Here is a 25441-nt window from a genome sequence, read left to right on the forward strand (position 1 = left end):
CTCTATATGGGCAAATATATACCTATAGGTACATTGTGTTATTTTAAAATTTTGTTACTGCAAATAAAGTACTCTGAAACACAAAATGCACTTAGAAATAAAGTGTTACTTTCTAGACCACTGCTTACAAGTCAGCAAAAATCTTTTTTCCACCCAGAGAAAACCATACTAGTCTCCTAGTTTATAAAACATCTGGCAGTGGAGCTGCCTGGGGGGGTAACCGTGCCTTTGCAGCAGGGCCTGCTTGCCCCTGTTGCTGGTCTCTGAAGCACTTCCGCAAAGCCCAGATCCCAGAAGAACACACTTTACTCGGTGATGAGTACCAAGTAAGCGCTGCCTCAGAGGGTGTGACTGTGCTCCGTACTTGGACACATGCACAGAGCAGCCTCAGAGCTAGAACCATGTCCCCATCCTTTCTCAGATGAGAGAATTCGAGCCCCAGAGAGGCTGCGTGACCCCTAACTCCTCACACATCCAGTTGGTGGAGAGGAAACTCCAGTCTCCTGGCCGCCTCAGCGGCTGCAGCTGTGGTCAGCTGGGGTGGGGCCCCCGGGTGCTCACTCAGGCCCTGCTTTATCCTGTGGCCACCTGGCTCCTGGGAACATGACAGAGAAGTTCTTACTGGGCCTGCTTATAAATTACATACCCTTAAATAAAGGGTGCTTATTTAAACGTTATCCACATTTTCTTCATTTTCCACGTTGATTCCATTTGTAGGGCATTATAGGATAATTTTTAAAACACATGTAAATGCATTTTATATTTTTATTTAAAATAAGTCCTTTCCGGAGAGAACGGCTGCTCCCACCGGCTGCCATCTGTATGGGTTTATGTGCAGTCAGCCCAGCTACGCCCAGCTGCCGCATGTTTATAGTGCACTTACAACTGCAGAATGACTTTCCAGTACTGCCTAATCTGCAGGAATAGAAAGTTAAATACGTTACAGTGGAATCGTGTATTCATGACATTTCTCTATGTGACTTACAGGAAGACCGTGTACTCAGCTGCAGCTTCTAAACCCAGAACGTTTTGCACGTCTTATCAAAGAAGTGGTGAATGTGTTCTGGCCCGGCAGGGAGTTGACTGTTCAGTGGTGTCCATGTGATGGAGACAAAAAGCATCCGCCTGTTTCATGGCTTAAAATGGTGTGGAAGAATCTCTATATACATTTTTCAGAGGATTTGACTTTATTTGATGAGATGCCACTCCTCCCTCGAACCACACTAGAAGAAGGTCAGCCATGCATGGAGCTCATCAGACTCAGGATCCCCTCGTTAGTCATTTTAGATGACGAATCTGAAGCACAGCTCCCAGAATTTTTAGCAGATGTCGTAGAAAAACTTGGAGGGATTGTCCTTAAAAAATTAGATGCCTCTATACAACATCCACTTATTAAAAAATACATTCATTCGCCATCCCCGGGTGCTGTTCTGCAGGTGATGGAGAAGATGCCTTTGCAGAAGCTGTGCAACCAGATCGCGTCGCTCCTTCCAACACACAAAGACGCCCTGAGGAAGTTCTTAGCCAGCTTAACTGAGAGCAGTGAAAAGGAGAAAAGAATCATTCAGGAGCTGACAATATTCAAGCGCGTCAACCATTCCTCCAGCCAGGGGGTCTCCTCCTACACCAGGCTGAAGGGCTGCAAGGTCCTGCACCACACAGCCAGGCTCCCGGCCGACCTGCGGCTCTCCATCTCGGTCATAGACAGCAGTGACGAGGCCACCATCCGCCTGGCAAACCTGCTGAAGGTGGAGAAGGTAAAGACCACTAGCTGCTTAAAGCTTATCTTAAAAGACACCGAAAATGCATTTTATTCACATGAAGAGATGACACACCTTATGTTGTGGGTCCTTGAGAATCTATCTTCTCTTAAAAGTGAGAATCCAAATGTGCTTGATTGGTTAATGCCATTAAAATTCATTCAGATCTCACAGGAGCAGCTGGTGTCAGCCAGTGAGCTCTTTGATCCTGATATAGAAGTATTAAAGGACCTCTTCTATGATGAGGAAGAAACCTGTTTCCCACCCTCAGCTTTTACCTCACCAGATGTTCTTCACTCTTTAAGACAGATTGGTTTAAAAAACGAAGCCAGTCTCAGAGAGAAAGATGTTGTGCAAGTGGCTAAAAAAATTGAAGCCTTACAGGCCAGTTCTTGTCCAAATCAGGACCGTCTCCTAAAGAAAGCCAGAACGCTCTTACTGGTTTTAAATAAGAACCACTCCCTGCTGCAGTCACCTGAAGGAAAGATGACCCTGAAGAAAATACAGTGGGTCCCAGCTTGCAAGGAAAGGCCTCCGAACTACCCAGGCTCCTTAGTCTGGAGAGGAGACCTCTGTGACCTCTGTGCACCCCCGGACATGTGCGACGCGGCCCATGCGATTCTGGTTGGCTCATCTCTTCCTCTTGTTGAGAGTGTCCACGTAAACTTGGAAAAAGCTTTAGGTATCTTCACAGAACCTGGCATCGATGCTGTCTTAAAGCACTTTAAAGCTGTGGTTGATTGGTATACTTCGAAAACCTTCAGCAACGAAGACTACTATCAGTTCCAGCACATCTTGCTTGAAATTTATGGTTTCATGCACGATCATTTACATGAAGGGAAGGATGATTTTAGAGCCTTAAAATTTCCATGGGTTTGGACTGGCAAAAAGTTTTGTCCTCTCGCCCAAGCTGTGATAAAACCATTTCACGATCTTGACCTTCAGCCTTATTTGCATAGTGTGCCTAAAACCATGGCAAAGTTCCACCAGCTGTTTAAGGCCTGTGGTTCAATAGAGGAGCTGACATCCGATCATATTTCCATGGTCATTCAGAAGGTGTATCTCAGAAGTGACCAAGACCTCAGTGAGCAAGAAAGCAAACAGAATCTTCATCTTATGTTGAATATTATCAGGTGGCTCTATAGCAATCAGATTCCAGCAAGCCCCAACACACCAGTTCCTATACACCACAGCAAAGACCCTTCCAAGCTTATCATGAAGCCAATTCATGAATGCTGTTACTGTGACATCAAAGTGGATGACCTGAACGACTTACTGGAAGATTCCATGGAACCGATCATTTTGGTGCACGAGGACATACCCATGAAAACCGCCGAGTGGCTGAAAGTCCCATGCCTCAGCACCAGACTGATCAACCCTGAAAACATGGGCTTCGAGCAGTCGGGACAACGGGAACCACTGACGGTAAGAATTAAAAATATTCTGGAAGAATACCCTTCAGTGGCAGATATCTTTAAAGAACTTCTTCAAAACGCCGATGACGCGAACGCAACAGAGTGCAGCTTCATGATTGACATGAGGAGGAACATGGACATTCGAGAGAATCTCCTGGACCCGGGGATGGCAGCGTGTCACGGGCCAGCTCTGTGGTCCTTCAACAACTCTCAGTTCTCAGATTCGGACTTCGTGAACATAACGAGGCTAGGGGAGTCTTTAAAAAGGGCAGAAGTGGACAAAGTTGGGAAGTTCGGTCTCGGGTTTAATTCCGTGTACCACATCACCGACATCCCCATCATCATGAGTCGAGAGTTCATGATAATGTTTGATCCGAACATCAACCATATCAGCAAACACATTAAAGACAGATCGAATCCCGGGATCAAAATTAATTGGAGTAAACAGCAGAAAAGACTCCGGAAATTTCCCAATCAGTTCAAACCGTTCATAGACGTATTTGGCTGCCAGTTACCTCTGACCGTGGAAGCGCCATACAGCTACGGCGGGACTCTGTTCCGACTGTCTTTTCGAACTCAGCAGGAAGCCAAAGTGAGCGAGGTGAGCAGCGCCTGCTACAACACGGCAGATATTTACTCTCTTGTGGATGAGTTCAGTCTCTGTGGACACAGGCTTATCATTTTCACTCAGAGTGTAACCTCCATGTATCTGAAGTACTTGAAGATTGAGGAAACCAATCCAAGTTTAGCTCAAGACACAGTCGTAATTAAAAAGAAGTCATGCTCTTCCAAAGCGCTGACGGCACCTGTCGTAAGTGTTTTAAAAGAAGCTGCTAAGCTCATGAAGACTTGCGACAGCAGTAACAAAAAGCCGCCCGCGGATGCACCCACATCAGCCTGCATCCTTCAGATCACAGTGGAGGAATTTCACCACGTGTTCAGAAGGATTGCGGACTTACAGTCACCACTTTTTAGAGGGCCAGATGACGACCCAGCTGCTCTCTTTGAAATGGCTAAGTCCGGCCAATCCAAAAAGCCATCTGATGAGTTACCACAAAAAACAGTGGAGTGTACCACGTGGCTTATATGTACCTGCATGGACACAGGAGAGGCTCTCAGGTTTTCCCTGAGCGAGAGCGGGAGAAGGCTGGGACTGGTTCCTTGCGGGGCAGTGGGAGTTCTTCTGGCTGAGATCCAGGACCAGAAGTGGACTGTGAGACCACAGGCTGGGGAGGTGTTCTGCTATTTACCCCTGCGGATAAAAACAGGATTGCCAGTTCACATCAACGGGTGCTTTGCCGTTACTTCAAACAGGAAAGAGATCTGGAAGACAGATACGAAGGGACGCTGGAACACCGCCTTCATGAGACACGTGGTTGTGAAGGCCTACCTGGAGGCCCTCAGCGTCCTGCGTGACCTGGCTGCCAGCGGGGAGCTGATGGACTACACTTACCACGCGGTGTGGCCTGACCCGGATCTAGTTCACGATGACTTCTCTGTAATTTGTCAAGGGTTTTATGAAGATATCGCTCACGGGAAGGGGAAGGAACTGACCAGAGTCTTCTCTGATGGGTCCACATGGGTCTCCATGAAGAATGTGAGGTTTCTAGATGACTCTATACTGAAAAGAAGAGATGTTGGTCCCGCAGCCTTCAAGATATTTTTGAAATACCTCAAGAAGACTGGGTCGAAAAACCTTTGTGCTGTTGAACTACCTTCTGCAGTAAAATCAGGGTTTGAGGAAGCCGGCTGCAAACAGATACTGCTTGAAAATACATTTTCAGAGAAGCAGTTTTTTTCAGAAGTGTTTTTTCCAAATATTCAAGAAATTGAAGCAGAACTCAGAGATCCTTTAATGAATTTTGTGCTAAATGAGAAAGTGGATGAGTTCTCAGGAATCCTGCGTGTGACTCCATGTATCCCTTGCTCTTTGGAGGGGCACCCTCTGGTTTTACCATCAAGATTAATCCACCCAGAAGGACGAGTTGCAAAGTTGTTTGATACTAAAGATGGACGGTTCCCTTATGGCTCTACTCAGGACTATCTAAACCCTATTATCCTGATTAAACTCGTCCAGTTAGGTATGGCAAAAGATGACATTCTGTGGGATGACATGCTAGAACGTGCAGAGTCAGTAGCTGAAATTAATAAAAGTGATCGTGGAGCTGCTTGTCTAAGAAGCAGCATCCTGTTAAGTCTTATTGATGAAAAACTAAAAATAAGGGATCCTAGAGCAAAGGATTTTGCTGCAAAATATCAGACAATCCCCTTCCTTCCATTTCTAACAAAACCAGCAGGTTTTTCTTTGGACTGGAAAGGTAACAGTTTTAAGCCTGAAACCATGTTTGCGGCAACTGACCTTTATACAGCCGAGCATCAGGATATCGTTTGTCTTTTGCGACCAATTCTGAATGAAAATTCACATTCCTTCAGAGGCTGTGGTTCAGTGCCATTGGCTGTTAAAGAGTTTTTGGGGTTACTGAGGAAGCCCACAGTTGAGCTGGTTGTAAACCAATTAAAAGAAGTTGCAAAATCTGTGGATGACGGAATTACTTTGTACCAGGAGAACATCACCAACGCTTGCTACAAATACCTCCATGAAGCAATGACGCAGAGTGACATCACGAAGACATCAATTATTGAAAAGCTGAAAACCTTTAGCTTCATTCTAGTTGAGAATGCATATGTTGACTCGGAAAAAGTCGCTTTTCATTTGAACTTTGACGCAGTCCCGTACCTCTATCAGCTGCCTAACAAATATAAGAATAATTTCCGTGAGCTGTTTGAAAGCGTGGGTGTGAGGCAGGCTTTCACTGTTGAAGATTTTGCCCTTGTTTTGGAATCTGTTGCTCAAGAAAAAGAAACAAAACAAATAACAGAAGAGAATTTTCAGCTTTGCCGGCGAATAATTAGTGAAGGAATATGGAGTCTCATTCGAGAAAAGAAACAAGAATTTTGTGAGAAAAATTATGGCCAAATTTTGTTGCCAGATACTAATCTTAAGCTTCTCCCTGCAAAATCTCTATGCTATAATGATTGTCCCTGGATAAAAGTGAAGGATACCACTGTAAAATACTGTCACGCAGACATACCCAGGGAAGTGGCTGTGAAACTCGGAGCCGTACCAAAGCGACACAAGGCCTTAGAAAGGTATGCATCCAACATCTGCTTCACAACGCTGGGCACTGAATTTGGGCAGAAAGAAAAACTGACCAGCAGAATTAAGAGTATCCTTAATGCCTATCCTTCAGAAAAGGAAATGTTGAAAGAACTTCTTCAGAATGCTGATGACGCAAAGGCCACAGAAATCTGTTTTGTGTTTGACCCTAGACAGCATCCAGTTGATAGGATATTTGATGACAAGTGGGCCCCCTTGCAGGGGCCAGCGCTGTGCGTGTACAACAACCAGCCTTTTACAGAAGACGACGTCAGAGGGATTCAGAACCTCGGGAAAGGCACCAAGGAAGGAAACCCGTGTAAAACTGGCCAGTATGGCATCGGGTTCAATTCTGTGTACCACATCACTGACTGCCCTTCCTTCATCTCCGGGAACGACATCCTGTGTATTTTCGATCCTCATGCCAGATACGCACCAGGAGCCACTTCCGTTAGTCCTGGACGCATGTTCAGAGATTTGGATGCAGACTTTAGGACGCAGTTCTCGGATGTTCTGGATCTTTATCTGGGAACCCACTTTAAACTGGATAATTGCACCATGTTTCGGTTTCCTCTTCGTAATGCAGAAATGGCAAAAGTTTCAGAAATTTCTTCAGTTCCATCATCAGACAGAATGGTCCAGAATCTTTTGGACAAATTGCGGTCAGATGGGGCAGAACTTTTAATGTTTCTTAATCACATGGAAAAAATTTCTATTTGTGAAATAGATAAAGCTACGGGAGCCCTCAACGTGTTGTATTCTGTCAAGGGCAGCATCACCGACGGAGACAGACTGAAAAGGAAGCAGTTTCATGCGTCTGTAATTGATAGTGTCACTAAGAAGAGGCAGCTCAAGGACATACCGGTGCAGCAGATCACCTACACTATGGATACGGAGGACTCTGAGGGAAACCTCACCACCTGGCTCATTTGTAATAGATCAGGTTTCTCAAGTATGGAGAAAGTGTCTAAGAGCGTCGTGTCAGCTCACAAGAACCAAGATATCACCCTCTTCCCACGTGGGGGAGTAGCTGCCTGCATTACCCACAACTATAAGAAGCCCCACAGGGCCTTCTGCTTCCTGCCCCTCTCCTTGGAGACGGGGCTGCCGTTTCACGTGAACGGCCACTTCGCTCTTGATTCAGCCAGGAGGAACCTGTGGCGGGACGACAACGGGGTTGGCGTGCGGAGTGACTGGAACAACAGCCTGATGACGGCACTGATTGCTCCCGCGTACGTGGAGTTACTAATCCAGCTGAAAAAGCGCTACTTCCCTGGTTCTGACCCAACGTTATCGGTTTTGCAGAACACACCTATTCATGTTGTCAAGGACACTTTAAAGAAGTTTTTGTCATTTTTCCCAGTCAACAGGCTTGACCTACAGCCAGATTTGTACTGCCTGGTGAAAGCACTTTACAGCTGCATCCACGAGGACATGAAGCGCCTGCTGCCTGTGGTGCGGGCCCCAAACATCGACGGCTCCGATCTGCACTCTGCAGTTATCATCACTTGGATTAATATGTCGACTTCAAATAAAACGAGACCGTTTTTTGACAATTTACTGCAGGATGAATTACAGCACCTTAAAAACACAGATTATAATATCACCACACGCAAAACAGTCGCAGAGAATGTCTATAGACTGAAACACCTCCTTTTGGAAATTGGCTTCAACTTAGTTTATAACTGTGATGAAACTGCTAATCTGTACCACTGTCTGATAGACGCCGATATTCCCGTTAGTTATGTAACCCCTGCCGACGTGCGATCTTTTTTGATGACGTTTTCCTCTCCCGATACTAACTGCCATATTGGGAAGCTGCCTTGTCGTCTCCAGCAGACTAACCTGAAACTTTTTCATAGTCTAAAACTCTTAGTTGATTATTGTTTTAAGGATGCAGAAGAAAATGAGATTGACGTGGAGGGACTGCCCCTTCTCATCACACTAGACAGTGTTTTGCAAACTTTTGACGCAAAACGACCCAAGTTTCTAACAACATACCATGAGTTGATTCCATCCCGCAAAGACTTGTTCATGAATACACTGTACTTGAAGTACAGTAACATTTTACTGAACTGTAAAGTTGCAAAAGTGTTTGACATTTCCAGCTTCGCTGACTTGTTATCCTCTGTGTTGCCCCGGGAGTATAAGACCAAAAGTTGCACCAAGTGGAAAGACAGCTTTGCAAGTGAGTCTTGGCTGAAGAACGCATGGCACTTTATCAGCGAGTCTGTGAGTGTGAAAGAGGACCAAGAGGAGACAAAGCTGACCTTTGACACTGTTGTTGACACCCTGAAAGACTGGGCGTTGCTCCCTGGAACAAAGTTTACCGTGTCAGCCAATCAGCTCGTGGTTCCCGAAGGGGACGTGCTGCTTCCTCTGAGTCTCCTGCACATCGCCGTCTTCCCAAACGCCCAGAGCGATAAGGTCTTTCACGCCCTCATGAAAGCCGGCTGTATCCAGCTTGCTTTGAGCAAAATCTGCTCCAAAGATAGTGCGTTCGTTCCCCTGTTGTCACGTCACACAGCGAACATAGATAGCCCCGCGAGCATGTTGAAGGCTGTGCATTACATGGTCCAAACCTCAACATTCAGAGCTGAGAAATTAGTAGAAAATGACTTTGAAGCACTTTTGATGTATTTCAACTGCAATTTGAATCACTTGATGTCCCAAGATGACATAAAAATTCTGAAGTCACTTCCCTGCTACAAATCCATCAGTGGTCGCTATATGAGCATTGTGAAGTTTGGAACATGCTACGTGCTTACAAAGAGCATTCCTTCCGCTGAAGTGGAAAAATGGACACAATCGTCCTCCTCTGCTTTTCTCGAAGAAAAAATACACTTAAAAGAGCTGTATGAGGTGCTTGGTTGTGTACCTGTAGATGACCTTGAGGTGTATTTGAAACACCTCTTACCAAAAATTGAAAATCTTTCTTATGATGCAAAATTAGAGCATTTGATCTATCTTAAGAGCAGACTGTCAAGTGTTGAGGACGTGTCGGCGATCAGGGAGCAGCTTTTCGAAAAGCTGGAAAGCTTGCTAGTAATCCACGACGCTAGCAGCCGGCTGAGGCAAGCGAAGCATTTCTATGACAGAACTGTGAGGGTTTTTGAAGTCATGCTCCCTGAAAAATTGTTTATTCCCAAGGACTTCTTTAAAAAACTGGAACAACTTATAAAACCCAAAAATCAGGTTGCATTTATGACATCCTGGGTAGAATTCTTAAGAAATATTGGACTAAAACACATCCTTTCTCAGCAGCAGTTGTTGCAGTTTGCTAAGGAAATCAGCGTGAGGGCTAATACAGAAAACTGGTCCAAAGAAACATTGCAGAATACAGTCGACATCCTTCTCCATCATATATTCCAAGAACGAACGGATTTGTTGTCTGGAAATTTTCTGAAAGAACTGTCTTTAATACCATTCCTGTGTCCCGAGCGGGCCCCTGCTGAATTCATTCGGTTCCACCCTCAGTATCAAGAGGTGAACGGAACGCTTCCTCTCATAAAGTTCAACGGAGCACAGGTGAATCCAAAATTCAAGCAGTGCGATGTGCTCCAGCTCTTGTGGACGTCGTGCCCTATTCTTCCGGAGAAAGCCACCCCCTTGAGCATCAGAGAACAGGAAGGGAGTGACCTTGGGCCGCAGGAACAGCTGGAGCAGGTGTTAAGTATGCTGAACGTGAACCTGGACCCCCCTCTGGACAAGGTCATCAATAACTGCAGGAACATCTGCAACATCACCACTCTGGATGAGGACATGGTCAAGACGAGGGCAAAGGTCTTACGGAGCATATACGAGTTTCTCAGCGCAGAGAAGAGGGAGTTCCGCTTTCAGCTGCGGGGCGTCGCTTTTGTGATGGTGGAAGATGGCTGGAAGCTTCTGAAGCCGGAGGAGGTGGTGATCAATCTTGAGTATGAGTCTGATTTTAAACCGTATCTGTACAAGCTGCCTTTAGAACTGGGCACCTTTCACCAGCTGTTCAAACACTTAGGTACTGAAGATATCATTTCAACCAAGCAGTATGTGGAAGTGCTCAGCCGCATCTTCAAAAATTCTGAAGGAAAACAGTTAGATCCTAATGAAATGCGCACCGTGAAGAGAGTCGTTTCCGGCTTGTTCAAGAGTCTCCAGAACGACTCGGTCAAGGTGCGGGGCGATCTGGAGAACATCCGGGACCTCGCGCTCTACCTGCCGAGCCAGGATGGGAGGCTGGTGAAGTCCAGCCTCCTGGTGTTTGACGACGCCCCGCATTACAGGAGCAGGATCCAGGGGAACATTGGGGTGCAGATGCTGGTGGACCTGAGCCAGTGCTACCTGGGGAAGGACCACGGCTTCCACACCAAGCTGATCATGCTCTTCCCGCAGAAGCTGCGGCCCCGCCTGCTGAGCAGCATCCTCGAGGAGCAGCTGGACGAGGAGGCCCCCAGGGTCTGCCAGTTCGGGGCGCTGTGCTCCCTGCAGGGCCGGCTGCAGCTGCTGCTGTCCTCTGAGCAGTTCATCACGGGCCTCATCAGGGTCATGAAGCACGAGAACGACAGCGCGTTCCTGGCCAACGAGGAGAAAGCCATACGGCTCTGCAAGGCCCTGAGAGAGGGGCTGAAGGTGTCCTGCTTTGAGAAACTTCAGACCACACTGAGAGTTAAAGGCTTCAGTCCTATTCCCCAGAGCAGAAGTGAAACGTTTGCTTTCCTGAAGAGGTTTGGGAACGCAGTCATCCTGCTGTACATACAGCACTCGGACAGTAAAGATATTAACTTCCTGTTAGCCTTGGCGATGACGCTTAAATCAGCGACCGACAATTTGATTTCTGACACTTCGTATCTGATTGCTATGCTAGGATGCAATGATATTTACAGGATCAGTGAGAAACTTGACAGTTTAGGGGTGAAATACGACTCTTCAGAACCGTCGAAACTTGAACTCCCAACGCCTGGCACTCCCATACCGGCTGAGATTCACTACACGCTGCTCATGGACCCGATGAATGTCTTTTACCCGGGGGAATACGTCGGGTACCTCGTTGATGCCGAAGGCGGGGATATCTACGGGTCGTACCAGCCGACATACACGTACGCCATTATCGTGCAGGAAGTTGAGAGAGAGGATGCTGACAGCTCCAGCTTTCTAGGGAAGATATATCAGATCGACATTGGTTACAGTGAGTATAAGATAGTTAGCTCTCTCGATCTGTACAAGTTTTCAAGGCCAGAGGAAAGCTCTCAGAGCAGAGACAGCGCCCCCTCCACACCCACCAGCCCTACAGAGTTCCTGGCCCCGGGTCTGCGAAGCATCCCTCCTCTTTTCTCTGGCAGGGAGAGTCACAAGACCTCATCTGTGAAGCACCATTCCCCCAAAAAGCTTAAGGTGAATTCTTTACCAGAAATTTTAAAAGAAGTGACATCAGTGGTGGAGCAAGCTTGGAAGCTTCCAGAATCTGAAAGAAAAAAGATTATTAGGCGGTTGTATTTGAAATGGCACCCTGACAAAAACCCAGAGAATCATGACATCGCTAATGAAGTTTTTAAACACCTGCAGAATGAAATTAACAGATTAGAGAAACAGGCTTTTCTAGATCAAAATGCAGACAGAGCCTCGAGGAGAACATTTTCAACCTCAGCGACCCGATTTCAGTCAGAGAAGTACTCGTTTCAGAGATTTTATACCTCGTGGAATCAAGAAGCAACAAGCCACAAGTCGGAAAGGCAGCAACAGAACAAGGAAACGTGCCCACCTGCGGCCGGGCAGACCTACTCCCAGCGGTTCTTTGTTCCCCCCACCTTCAAGTCGGTGGGTAACCCAGTGGAAGCCCGCAGATGGTTACGACAAGCCAGGGCCAACTTCTCAGCCGCCAGGAATGACCTTCACAAGAACGCCAACGAGTGGGTGTGCTTCAAGTGCTTCCTCGCCACCAAGCTGGCCCTGATCGCCGCCGACTACGCCATGAGGGGCAAGTCCGACAAGGACGTGAAGCCGACCGCGCTCGCGCAGAAGATCGAGGAGTACGGTCAGCAGCTGGAGGGCCTGACCAATGACGTCCACACCTTGGAAGCCTACGGTGTAGACAGTTTAAAAACAAGGTACCCCGACCTGCTGCCCTTCCCACAGATCCCGAATGACAGGTTCACTTCTGAGGTTGCCATGAGAGTGATGGAGTGTACTGCCTGTATCATCATAAAACTTGAAAACTTCATACAACAAAAAGCATGAGAACATTTAAAGGAAAAGCAGAGCTAGGTCTTGAATGTCTTGTAGCACAAGTGTGAATTGCTGTCCCGCCTCAAGCCTCATTGCCAGTGGTTCAGGGACTGCGAAACACGTGCAGACTGTTGGGGAAACATCTTGGAGTTGTTATCAACATGAATTTCAACAGAGCACTTAACTGGATCCAAGAGAGAGCTGTTTGGAGGCTGGTGGTGAACTGTGGAATTGCACCTCGTTGAACTGCACTTTACACAACCAAAGCTCAGCCGCTTGTTAGATGAGTCTCCGTGTCTCTGGTTACGGTGAAGTTAGTTTTATGTTTTTAATGTAGTGTTTTTGAAGGAGCTAATAAATCAACATATCGTTGATTTAAACAAAAGGGGAATTGAGTCTTTGGAGCTTGTCATTTCTTTAAGTGGATGCTCTTGGGTGTGTTATTTTCTTATCAGCTGGATCTGATTATGAATTTGTTGCGATTTTGCATATTAGAGCCTCCTTACATGTATAACATGGTACAGTATTTTACTCCTGAATATTACTTGATTGAGACTCTGCGGACGGTACTGGCTGGGGCGCGCCGAGTGCACTTTACACCCTTATGCTGGACGTCCTCCCGCCCGGGGTTTACAGGCTTCCTGGTTCAGGAAGTAGCACGTGGGAGACCCCAGCGGTGGCTGCTCTGGCCGCCGGACGTGAATACTGCTTCCTGGAACCGCCTGCCAAAGCGACACCTGTCACCCGTTAGAACATTTGCTTTAAGTTTGTACATATTTTCCACAAATGTCATAATTTATATAATGCGGTTGAACAGGATGCAATCTTTTGTTGTCTAAGGTGCTGCAGTAAACATTTTTTGTCCTTCAACATGGCACTTAGTGGAGTTTTTTGGATTTCACTTTGAAGACATTAAAAAATTGTAAAATCATGTGACAATATCTAATAGGTTATAAAAGAGGAATTATCAGCTGTGTTTTGGCCATGAATAATTCAGAACTGACATTTAATTTTTGTCATGTTTGTCCTACGAACATATTTCTTTTGCAGAATGTAAAAGAAAGGTGATGATGGTTAGTTTATGTAAGTGTGCTGGCTGTAAGTGATGCTAAGTATAATATTTTATGCAATTAAGGGCTTATGGAACATATTAAACCTTTTTTACTTTTATCGGTGATCAGGAACGTTTGCGCCCCCACTATTGTGTTGCTTCTGGATGTGAAGCCATGTGATGATTTCTGCTATTATATTAAGTGCCACAATTTTAATAAAGCAAATGTACATATGAAATCCTTGTAACTGGTATTTCCTGAGAAATAGGTCCTTGAAAATCAAACTTAATATCTTCCTATATTAAGTTTTGATGTGTGCATATGTGCGTTTATTGGAAATACTAGGATAGAACTTTCCTGTATATTTTATACTGGAATTTTAATGGGTCTCTTTTTTATGATTGACTGTAAAGTACTTGATATATACTAGGTTTATTAGGTGCTCACTGATTTTGTTAAGAGTTGATTTTATTTCACCTTTTTAGGGAATGAGATTAGTTGACATGTGATATACATATGTATTTGGAAGTACATTGAATATGATTCTTCTGTAGGTAGAGGCTGGATTGACACTGACCTTGCCCAGGGGAGGGCTGTGTGCCTGGGGCTAATTCACACCTGAGCCCTAACAGGTAGGATATGTTCCTCTTTACACCTGAGGCACAAGTGTTCCAACTCTGGCAGACCTGGCTTGGAATTCTCTGTTTCAGGGTGACCCAAACTCTGGGTCTCCAGCTGTCTGGGACTCTTCAATTCTTGCTACTTTAAAACTCAGATTCAGCTCTTGGAATGTATTTTATTGCTTTTGGATATTAAAATGTACACAGAAAACCTTGTCTGGCCTTTGTGATAGTTGATCTAGTTGGAGTTTTGTGGTTTTTCTAGGCTTCCTTTAAAAGAAAAGATGTAGGTCCACAGTCCTTTATATGAGACCCTTGCATCCAAATGCATTTCAGAATCTGGATTTTAGAAAGTTAATACCAGTGCATATAAAGTGGGTTAAATGAGGCTTTTCCATCAGGGTTGGGCAGCTCCCTTTAATCAAACACATTAGTATTTCTGCAGTGAAACCATGAATACCCACCGACACTGAACTACACAGACCTGAAAAACAGCCTCATCTAAATTTCGGTCAGGTTTTGCCATCCATAGTTTGCAGCAGATGTATTTGGAAAGTTTTCATTTTTTGGAACTTGCAGATTTTGAAATTCAGGGCAAGGAATTTTGGACCCGAACTATTTTTTGTATTCTTTTATTCTTTCCCCCCCTTTACCCTACTTTGCTTTTCTTATTAAAGGGAGAGTGGAAACTGCCAGCTGGTGTGTGCGCAGCTGCTCCTGAGAAGGGGTTGGAACAGGCCTTCTGTGCTCGGCAGTGGGCGCAGTGCTGCCCCTCGAGCAGAGGCTGCGCGGTCCACAGCCTCCAGGAGGAGACAGTGAAGAGCCTGAGGATGACAGTGGGAAAGTGCTCACAGAGCGTTCAGTCAAATAAAGAGACATCGACAGGCCTGCTTTGGGGATGGGTGGGGCTGTCTTTCACCAGTGCCAGCTGACATCTTGTGTCCTTCCAGTGTTTTGCAGACCCCAAGGATAAGAGATAGTAGAAAACAGCAGTTAGGTGAGAGTTTAATTAGTCATGTGTGACTCAGGCTTCTAGCTGAGACTGAGAACCAGCAGGAGACACGTGGACACAGACATGGGAAGGGCTTTCCTTCCAGGAGCTGAGTCACTGTTGTGGGGCCAGCTCGTCTGCTACCCACAGGGTGCCTACCCTGCGGGCTGGAGCTGCAGCCTGCATGGAAGTTCTAAAACTCTGGCTTCGATGCTTCTTCTACAATTACCTTGTGTTGACAAATTTGGCCTGACGTGTCATCATTCCTTCACTGGTTTGGAAGCCGGTGCCGCACACGCCCGCTGTCAGGTGTGGGACAGGCCGGGGAGACTTGGATACCAAAGCCGACGTGAGTTACGTTTTATTAAAAAGTAAGAACTACGTGTTTAAAGTGTGTGCTTCTTTCTCTTGTAGTTGCTAAGTGGTCTGGGCGGGCCCTCGTTTCCTCTGGATACAAAGCCCAGGACAAAAGGTGAAGCTGCAATGACTGTTCAGATCAAAAGTCACTTTTTCACTCAGTGTGGTTAGACCTGCTTGTTTATACCCGACCCAGAGTTTATTTGATTTTAAAGCACAGCCAGTCTGCAGTGGCATCTGCGATGCAGCGGAGACCGCTAAAGCCCCGTGAGAAGTGAGTGTGAGGTCAGGGAAGGGAGGGGACAAAGCCACAGGAAGCGACCCAGCCTCGCACGCTTTGTTGGGGCGCGGGGCTGCCCGTCAGAAGAAGAGCTCCCACCCTGTTCCCCTCCCTGCAGGCGTGCAGACTGACGTGGGGGTGCCCGGGCTGGGGGGACGTGAGCTCGTGTAGGGGCTGTGGAGTTGGAGCCTGCAGGGGCGGGAACGGCTCGGGCTTGTTCTGCTGAGAGGTCTTAAGCAAGTCCATTTTGCTGCAAACCTTCCTTTACTATTATTAAAGCTGTTATTTTGATCTGCATCTTTTTGACTTCTGTCTGCTTCTCAGTCGCTTCAGAAACTGGAAAAGAAATAAGGACTATTTTTCGAGGTCACTAAAATATCAACACTCAATGGTTGATAACCACTTAGCATGTAGGGCTGTGTATTGGATTGGCCAAAATGTTCGGGTTTTTCCGTGAAAACCCAAATGAACTTTTTGGCCAACCCAATACATGCCTCATTGGGTATGTCCATAAGCGTGGCCTTGCACCTTTAATGGGAAATTTAAATTACATTTATAATGTACTTAAGAAGACAGGTTTGTGTAATACATCTTAGAATACAGCCCATCTAAGAGGTTTTTTGGTTTTTTTTAAGCTCTTTATTGGAATATAATCGCTTTACATTCTTGTGCCAGCTTTTGAGGTACACCAGAGTGAATCAGCTGTATTTATATATATATCCCCACATCCCCTCCCTCCCACGACTCCCTCCCATCCTCCCTGTCCTGGCCCTCTAAGGCATCACCCATCATTGATCTCCCTCTGTTATACAGCAACTTCCCACTTAGCTATCTATTTTACGGTTGGTAGTGTATATATGTCTATGCTACTCATTCTAACCAAGGAGAAATTCCTGATCACTCTGGAGAATGCAGCTATAAACAACTTCTTTCATGATGATTCCATATGGCAAAGGAGCAAAAAGATCTGATTTACACTTTTTGTTTAAAAGGTTCTATTCCCCATACTTTCTCTTTCTTGACCTCACTTTACCATCGACATCATTTTTTAATTTTTTGACATGTACACACATTCTATGAGAACCAAGCTAGCTTAGAAATGTTCCACGGTGATCCCATGTTCCATCTGCATCAGCTGGGTTGGAAGAGTTGGGTTTTTTTGGTTTGTTTTGTTTTTTGTACAAACATGTACAGGAGAGTAAATACAACACAAAAATGGCAACACTATTTATCATGACAATAGGAATGTCACAGGAAGAAAGCAGACATTAATTTTAAAAATCAAGACTTAGCTAAATGGAAAAGGCAAATACCAATTTATAAAGTCTGTCCCCGCCCCTGCCCCCCACTCCCAGAAACTAGAAGCATTAATATTCAGAGATGAGTTTGCTCTTACCTGCTTCGGAAACACTGCATTTTTATTTTTAATTCCGAGCGTTTATGACACTAGCAATTTCAAAGCTGAGGAGTTGGCAGAAGTGGGCTGCACTGTTAACGCCTTGTTAAAATAGCGTTAGAAATAAAGACCTTTCTCTCAGTTCTGAGACTGTGGAAAATGAAACTGAAGTTGGCTTTATAGTTATAAATCCTTTAATTAGAAAGTTGCAGTGCTGTTGGTCCCACCACGCCTAATCATAACAAGTGGTAGAACACGAGCCCAAACCAACGCCCACCGCTCTGCGTGCTGACGGGCATCTTGCAGGGTGCGTGACTGGCCGCCACCAAACCAGCGTGCTCATGGGTTCAGTGCGCCCACTAGATGCAGATACAGAGAGTGAGAGGCTGGCTCCGTGAGGTTCCACCTCGTCCCTCACCTGTCCCGTCAGGTGAGCACACCGGTGGGGCAGCTGCCCCGCCTAACTGCGATTCTGGTGGGTGACAAAACTCCTTTGGACGTGAGTTTCTCCACTTGTCAAGCGAGCACCAGCCCATCTGCACAGGCATCAGGTAGACGGGTGACGCGGAAGGAATGAGACACAGATCAGAGTTGTCCGAAGTGAAAACCGATGTGGAAATGCAGGGTCACAGTTTAATTTTAATAGATACTGCATGACCTTCTGACCTGTCCCATCTGAACCTTTTAATTACCAGTAACTGGGGGAAAAGTAGTACCTACATCAAAGAGTTGTGAGGATCAAAGAAAGTAAGACAAACTGAAGTCTGAAAAATGTGGGTTGATTTTTATTGCTTATTGACTACATAAAGGAAGCATGGTTTTGTAAAATTTATTCCCCTGACTACATACTGAAAATCAAATCAACATCAACGTCCCTTCAAAACGTGAAGATTGTCTTGTGAAACCTGACACACTTTGCATTAAAATGAAGAGAGCACGTGCAGGTGGGAGACGCACAGTGGAAAACCTCATAGAACTCTAGGGGCACCTCATCAGGACCAGGGCTGCTCTCACGGGGCATCAGGTACCCACAGCTGAGCATCGTACATTTACGCCACACAGCAGTTCAATATTTCACTGTAGATCGACACGCGTTATACAAGAAAGGGAAAGTCACAATGGTTCTGATGGAAAGGAATCAATCTAGTGGAATCAACACTTTGTTCTGATATTTCTTTGACTTCTGTGTCTAAGGTCCACCCGCCACTTGGAGATCACGGAGTTTCACGAGCACGCTTTCACTGGTACATTTTTCTTTCAGAGCTCCCTTCGAAAGCGTGTCCTACTTCCTTCCCATGTGCCAACCCAGTGTTACTTTGTCGCGTTGCTCCAGGTGTGAAGGCTTGAGGTCAGCATTTCAAAGCTCCCCGGAACGAGGCAGGTGCTCCGTGGAAGATGCTGAGGGTTTAGAGGCAGATGTGACTGTGCTCATGGCACGTGGTACCCGTGCCAGCCACAGACAGGTAAAGTTTCCCATCTGGACACGCACAGATTTCGTAGAGTCCCTGCGAGCTGCCCTCGGGCCCCGGAGTCCCCTGAGCCAACGTGGGTAGACACACGGTTTCAGCATCGAGCACAAGCTGCTTGGGAGAGAACGAGAGATGAAGTGGTCAAGGAGGAATGAACATTACCTGCTCAAAATGTTCCAAACTCATTGTTTCTCTGCAGAGAAAACGAAGTAGGCACCTGGCTTGACTGAAGTCATATCACTATTCTTTAAAAGCCTATTTCTAGTTTACATCTAGGCAGGGGATAAATATTCCTTAGGAACTGGAGGGAAGTCATTTTTACTCTTACTCGTTGTGCTAGGCAAGCTAGAAAAATGTACGATGCGACATGGTTATGAAGACCTTTCATGATTATTTGACCGAAATAATACCATTCTTTGCTTGATTCACATTTACCTTGTGGTCCACTTTGACCTTCAGCCTCTCCTTCCTAGTAGGATAAAGTACAAGCCACAGAAGTAGATTCATCTTAACCATTTTAACCTGTGATTGTTGGAATTTCTCCTGATTTTATTTTCCTGTGAGAGGCAATTAAATTCATCCTAATAGCTATCAACCATTTCCCCAGCTTTTAAAATATTATTTGAAAGTCTGCTGCCTTCTATTAGATGCAGGAAGCAGTAGACACACAGAAAACTAAACTAAGATGAAAGCCACTGGATTTTTGTTCCTATAGAGGTTTAGCTGAACTGAAATGCAAACAAATGACCCCTGATTGAGATCTGGAAACCTCTCTGACAACGTAAGGAAATAAGTGTCGTCTCACAGGGCAGCCAAGCCTGAGCCCGTTCAGGGCGCTCACTTACTGGAAGGAACTAAACCATGTTTGGGAAGGTTCCGTGGTCTTCCTCGACGGGTCGGACACCCTCTTTTATTTTACGCTTACGCGAGCTTCTTGATTTCCACTTTTGCGTTCATCTGCTCTAGGCATCAGCACTTTGTAAGTCACAACCTGCGGGGCCTTTGCCCGTGACGTTGGTTTTCCGCCAGCAGCTGCCCTGGACGGGTCCTGTGCACTCCTGTGGCCTCCAGCGGCTGCCTCAACCACGCCTCTCTCTCACTGTGAAACTCACATCATTGCAAAGTTATCTTACGGCACTGGGGTCTCACAACCCCGTGACAGAGCGAAGTAAACACCATTTCCTGTACTTGACAAATGAGGGGATGGGCCCAGAGAGGCGTGTTGCCGTCCCTGAATTCAAACAGGTCACTGGTGAATTGATCTCACACTAGAAGGATGGATAGTGGGGAGTCTGTGCCCTGCTCCTGTTACAACCACGGCTCGTGTCAGCGACGTGTTATTTCTGGACTTGAGGTTCCAGGCTTCTCCTTACTGCAGCTCTTCTTTTTCACACTTAATTTTCACTTAACCAGAATTTGGTGTGAGCGAGCACCCCAGGCAGGAAGACATGACGGTTGTCACCTACGGGTGACTCCTGGTGCTGGCCCCACAGAGGGAAGCAGGATCACTAGGAAGCGGCAGGGTTGCTGTTCTCTGTAAGCTCTGAAAGCCTAGTGCTTTTTCAACGCTGAAAATAACGGGAGACTTGATAGCACAAATACCGAAGAAAGCGGTCTGGATCCAACATGGGATTACTTTAACCTTTCTCGGCCCTTCTTTTCAGTGCGAAATTGTCTTTTCCTCCCTTTCACATTTTCCACACTACGCCTTTCATGACGTTTCTTTACAAACCACCGTAAATTTACTATGCTGATGCCTTAATGGCCATGAGTGGACGTGAGGCTCATACAACGGGACCCCCCCCTGCCGCCCCCCGCTGGGCTACTGGACTCACCGGCCCATCACTGCTGTGAAGAACAATGTCCATCTGGGAAAGAGCCTCGATCCCCCCTGCAGCAGCTTGAATATGAACACCTTTCGGGGCGTCCATGCTGAGACTCCTTGTCGGGGATTGTAATCTGATATGAGGGAGAGAAACCAAGAAAAAATTGCATAAAAAACAGCTGCCCCAGGAATCCCCCAACCTAGGGCTTTGCAGGGAAAATATAATCAGTACGGTATATAGTATCTTCACTCTTCTCGAATGCTGACACACGGTACGTTACTCATCGATAAATCCAGAAATAAAGGGCAGTTAATAAAGAAATTAACTTCCCAGCAATGCAGTCTATGAAGCTAGCAGCCTCTGGAAACAGAGGCGAGTCCTGGACAGTCCCAGCCTGGACAGTCCCAGCCTGGGCAGCAGCTTTGCTGGCGCGGCTAGCACTCCAGCACGCCGCACCAGGAGGAAGCGCCACTGGTGAGTATCTCTGGAAAACAAGTTTTTAGCCAAAACACACACTTCTTCAGGAAAAAGAGAAATTTAAGGGCAACACGTTTGTCTGCTACATGTTCACAAAACAGAATGTAAGTCTGGATTTCAGGTTGAACCTCAGGTGTTGTTTGCATGCAAAGATTTCTTCTGGAAAAATACTGAACCGATGAAGTTGACAGATGGGGTGGAGACTGGCCTCAGCGGGCGTCGTCTTTGATCAGCATTTCCCTGTGATTTAGTCAAACACAGAAAGAGAACCGGGGACACAGGAGCAGAACGATGCTCTCATTTGCCTCCGAAAAGACTGGGTTTCCACCAGATGGCACAACGTGATCCCTGGACAGGTTTTTCAGCTGCTCCAACCCGACCCGACCAAAAGTCGAAAGGCTGACTTCCTTGAAATGTTTAAAGATCTATAAGGAGGAGAACAGGTTGGAAACGCTTCCACTGCAGGGTAAGAGCAGGGTGGAGGTGGTAGGAGAGAGAAAGGGTAACGTTTAAGAGGAGAGAAGTGTCTGGTAATGAATTTGTGTCTGAATTGACTGCGTGTTGGATTGACTTTTACACATTTTTAAAGCTGAAGTATAGTTGATTCACAATGTTGGGTTGTTTTCTGCAATACAACAAAGTGACTCAGTTATACATATATATTCTTTTTCATATTCTTTTCCACTGTGATTTATCACAGGATATTGAATATGGTTCCCTGTGCTCGACAGTAGGACCTCGTTGTTTATCCATTGTGTATATAAAAGCTTACATCTGCTAATCCAAACTCCCAGTCCGTCCCGCCCCGCCTCGGCAACTACAACTCTATGTCTGTGAGTCTGTTTCTCTTTCATGGATAGGTTCATTTGTGTCATATTTTATTTTATTTCATTTATTTTTTTGATAAAGGATTTGTATTCAGAATATACAAGGAACTCTCAAAACTTAATTAAAAAAGCAACTCAATTTTTTAAAAGAGGCAAAACATATAAAACTATAACCAAAGTACAGAATACAATTATAATAAAATAATATTTTCACCTATCAAAATGACAAATTACTTGTTCTGTACTCGTGTCATATTTTAGATTCCAGATATAAGTTGTATCATATGGTGTTTGTCTGACTTACTTCTCTCAGTATGATCCTCTCTAGTTGCATCCATGTTGCTGCAAATGGCGTTATTTCATTTTTTATGGCTGAGTAGTACTGATCGACTTTTAAATCAGGTGGGTTGCTCCCTTTAATCTAGTCTACCACTATTTGTTTTGCAAAACAAAACATCTCAGTATATAAGATCTGATCTGTTACACATTTTAAAATTTTACTTTGAATGCAAGGAAAGAGAGACATTCCTGAAATGTACTGGTCAAATTCTGTGGGGTTTAGGTGTTGGGGAAACACTCTGGTGTCTTCATGAGCCGGGTCTGCTGATCGCCGGCCCCTTCTGACCTCTTTAACTGCCTGCATTTTTCCTGCCAGGATTGATGAAACAAAGGGGAGGGGAGTGGAGGGAAGGAAGGAACGGAGGAGGATGTTTGAGCAACCGCACAGGTCGGGCCCATTTCAGGGACCCTGGTGAGGGTGTCTGTTTCAAAGACCAGTCCTCAGACCACCAGTGACTCAACGGGACAACGACTGGTTGTTAATGGTATTATGATGTGATGCTCCTAGGAGAGCAAACCTGGTCCCCTTTGCATCATTTCTACCCTTGAAGACGAAACCTTTCAGTTCAGCACAGGTTTACACGCGTTTTACCAAAAAGGCCGAGATTCGAATGCTCTGAAGGAGGCGTTTTCGTGAACGTGTTTCACAGCTGCTGGACATCGAAGACCTCACATTCACACGGAAAACGAGCAAGAACAGAGGAATGGTGAAAGAGAAAAGCTGCAAGGGAGTATGTGTGTGTCTGCGTGTGTGTGTGCGCGTGCGTGTGTATGTGTGCGTGTCAGCCCCCAGTAAGTACTCAAGTCCCAGCCCCTGGTCTCTACGGGATCCTGATTTCTCCACGAGTACCCTCAGCTTGGCTTCCAGTCTGTCCTAACCATGAATTTCCTCTTTATTACTGGGACCTGGGAACTAGCTTTTCTTGGTTTCTAGCTGAGCAATATTTATAAACTCTTGTTAAGCAAACCATTATTTACAAGTGTTTGAAACAGGAACAAGTATTTCCACGTCTGCTCATTTTACTTAACTAATGGAGACCCCTATGTATTACCATGTGCTAGACATGGTTTCCACAGATTGACAAACAACAACGTGTCGTCACGGTCACATCCCTATTGGGTGGCAGGGGCTTTGCAGTTTACCCTGTCACACCCACTTCTACTGATTCCTGAGGTTTCAGTTCACATGCTTCCTCACCTGTGACATCATCTCAGGTCACCCGGGAAGAGCTGATGCTCTTTCTCCTGTGCCCCCACTGTAATCCGTGCCTTTGCCAGAGCAATGGATTATGTGGTCCTAACTTGCTTACGTGTTCCTTTTCTCAATAGACTTTAAGCTCACGAAGGTCAGGGACCATGCCTTTTATCACTGTAGACCCAGCATCTGTCATAGACTCTGACACATAAACCCCCTAAATACATTTTGCTGAATTTTTAAAAAAGATTGAATTATATCATGTATGAATGAGAAGTCACCCTAAAACAGTATGTCAGAGTTCATACTTTTCTTGAGGATGATTTTGCCAAAAGAAATGTAAATCCAGCTTAAATACAAGTTAATTATATTTTTTCTTAAAGAAAATAATAATCGTTACCTTCTTGTGACTACCATTTGAGCAAATACCAACATTTAAATTGTGATATTTAAACGTGTATGTCAAAGATTTTTTTTTTTTAAACGCATCATGCATGCTCTTAGCCCAACAACACCCACATTCAAAGTTTTGCTAGGTCAGTTAAGATATGTGAAAACTGTTTTCATTTTACTCGGGCCGGGAATAGTAATGTTATTGGACCCAGAAATAAAAAGGGAAAGACAGTTTATGGCAAGAACTTACAGAAGAAAATATGACCCTCGTGTACTCTATCAGTGGGGTCTGGTAGTAAATCAAAGAGTGAATCAGGAGAGGGGACCCTTGGGTGGTGGAAAGAGGGAATAGAGTATATACGGGCTTTGGAGTCAGAGCTGAAGCGGACTCATGAGTTGGCTACGTTTTTCCTTTGTGCCTTAGAAGGTGCTACCACGTAGAGCTCCGTGTTCTCTTTTATAAGATGGGGATCAAGCTGACACTTTTCTTTTCTTTTTTTTTTTTTTTTAAAGTGAGATATATTTATTTATTTATTTATTTTTTGGCACACGGGCTTAGTTGCTCTGCGGCATGTGGGATCTTCCTGGAGCTGGGATCGAACCCGTGACCTCTGCACTGGCAGGCGGATTCTTAACCACTGCGCCACCTAGGAAGCCCAAGCTGACACTTTTCAAGTCAAGTTGATGAGTAAACGAGATAAATTATGTGACAGCACAGAGCACACTTCCTGGCCGTGGAAGGCATTCCATACGTGTTAGTCCACGTCTTCCATCCAAACCTCATTCCTCAAGCAATTCCTTACAATTTCATTATTTCCTCAATCACGTGGGTTGTAACATTTGGGTTATGTAATCCTCGCCTAGTATCACCTTTTAGAAAGCCAGAGAATACTCTTCTGCCATTTCTTTCTTAGTAAGGGCCTAATGCAGAAGCCAGCAGATTTATTTCCTAATGGGAGAGCATGAAATTAATCATTTAATTTTGAGATCTATAATTTTAAAATAGTGACATTTATTACAAAGAGTGATTTAGCATCTCTACAATTTACGTTATTTTATAATTCCAAAATGGTTTTAGTGGGGTTATCTTTTACAGATATTAAATCATTTTTCTCTCCGAGGAAAATAAAATCTTCCCTAACTACAATAATTCTATAATATCAATTTTATGGTCCTTTATCAAAATCAATGCAATTGTTACAATTTAATTATAGTCACAATCTATTTATATGCTGCAAATGTTCTCTAAGTGGGTAAGATGAATTGAACTCTCATTTGCTTTTGATTAATATTTAATTAGACATTAAAATTAAGAGAAATGCTGACTTTCCTAACTCCAATTCCATTTTGTATAAATATCTGCTTGGTATGGTAATGATAATGAAAATGGTTATCTGTATTCCACTTCCAGTTTACAAAATATGTTTAACTTAACAGCTTATTAGATCTTTCCTAGAACACTCTGAGATGTGTATTACTATCCATGTTTTATACATGAGAAAAAATAGCCTCAAAAGGTTACTTTGGCCAAGGTCACCAGGCTTGTCTGTAAAGCTGGGATTCCTACTGTACATTATTTCCCTATTATACATAATATGTTAGAATATGTTAATTGTCCTGAATGTTTTTCAAGTTCAAATTCTAAATGTGATTTTAAGTGACATCATAGACTTTAAGACACTTGTT

General features: G+C 45.0%; 2 protein-coding genes across 6 annotated transcripts in view; one reads left to right on the plus strand and one right to left on the minus strand.

The window, feature by feature from the left end:
* The window catches only part of SACS (sacsin molecular chaperone), a 41124-nt gene extending 26118 nt beyond the window's left edge, over window positions 1–15006 (plus strand). For 3 of the 5 annotated variants that reach the window (XM_057707134.1, XM_057707133.1, XM_057707135.1), the window contains one exon: window positions 988–14406. In XM_057707134.1, coding sequence (XP_057563117.1) covers window positions 988–12545 — 11558 coding nt within the window. In that variant the 3' untranslated portion in view covers window positions 12546–14406. Of the gene's footprint in view, window positions 1–987; window positions 14407–14882 lie in introns of those variants that run through there. The other 2 variants (XR_009048975.1, XM_057707136.1) reach the window with 2 other exon arrangements.
* A 2656-nt stretch (window positions 15007–17662) lies between these two features.
* The window catches only part of SGCG (sarcoglycan gamma), a 34645-nt gene continuing 26866 nt past the window's right edge, over window positions 17663–25441 (minus strand). The window contains exons 7-8 of the mRNA XM_057707506.1: window positions 20534–20657; window positions 17663–18809 (exon numbers count right to left, since the gene is read on the minus strand). Coding sequence (XP_057563489.1) covers window positions 18636–18809; window positions 20534–20657 — 298 coding nt within the window. The 3' untranslated portion in view covers window positions 17663–18635. The remainder of the gene's footprint in view (window positions 18810–20533; window positions 20658–25441) is intronic.

The sequence above is a fragment of the Hippopotamus amphibius genome, chromosome 14 (assembly GCF_030028045.1).
Source record: "Hippopotamus amphibius kiboko isolate mHipAmp2 chromosome 14, mHipAmp2.hap2, whole genome shotgun sequence".
Lineage (NCBI taxonomy): Eukaryota > Metazoa > Chordata > Mammalia > Artiodactyla > Hippopotamidae > Hippopotamus > Hippopotamus amphibius.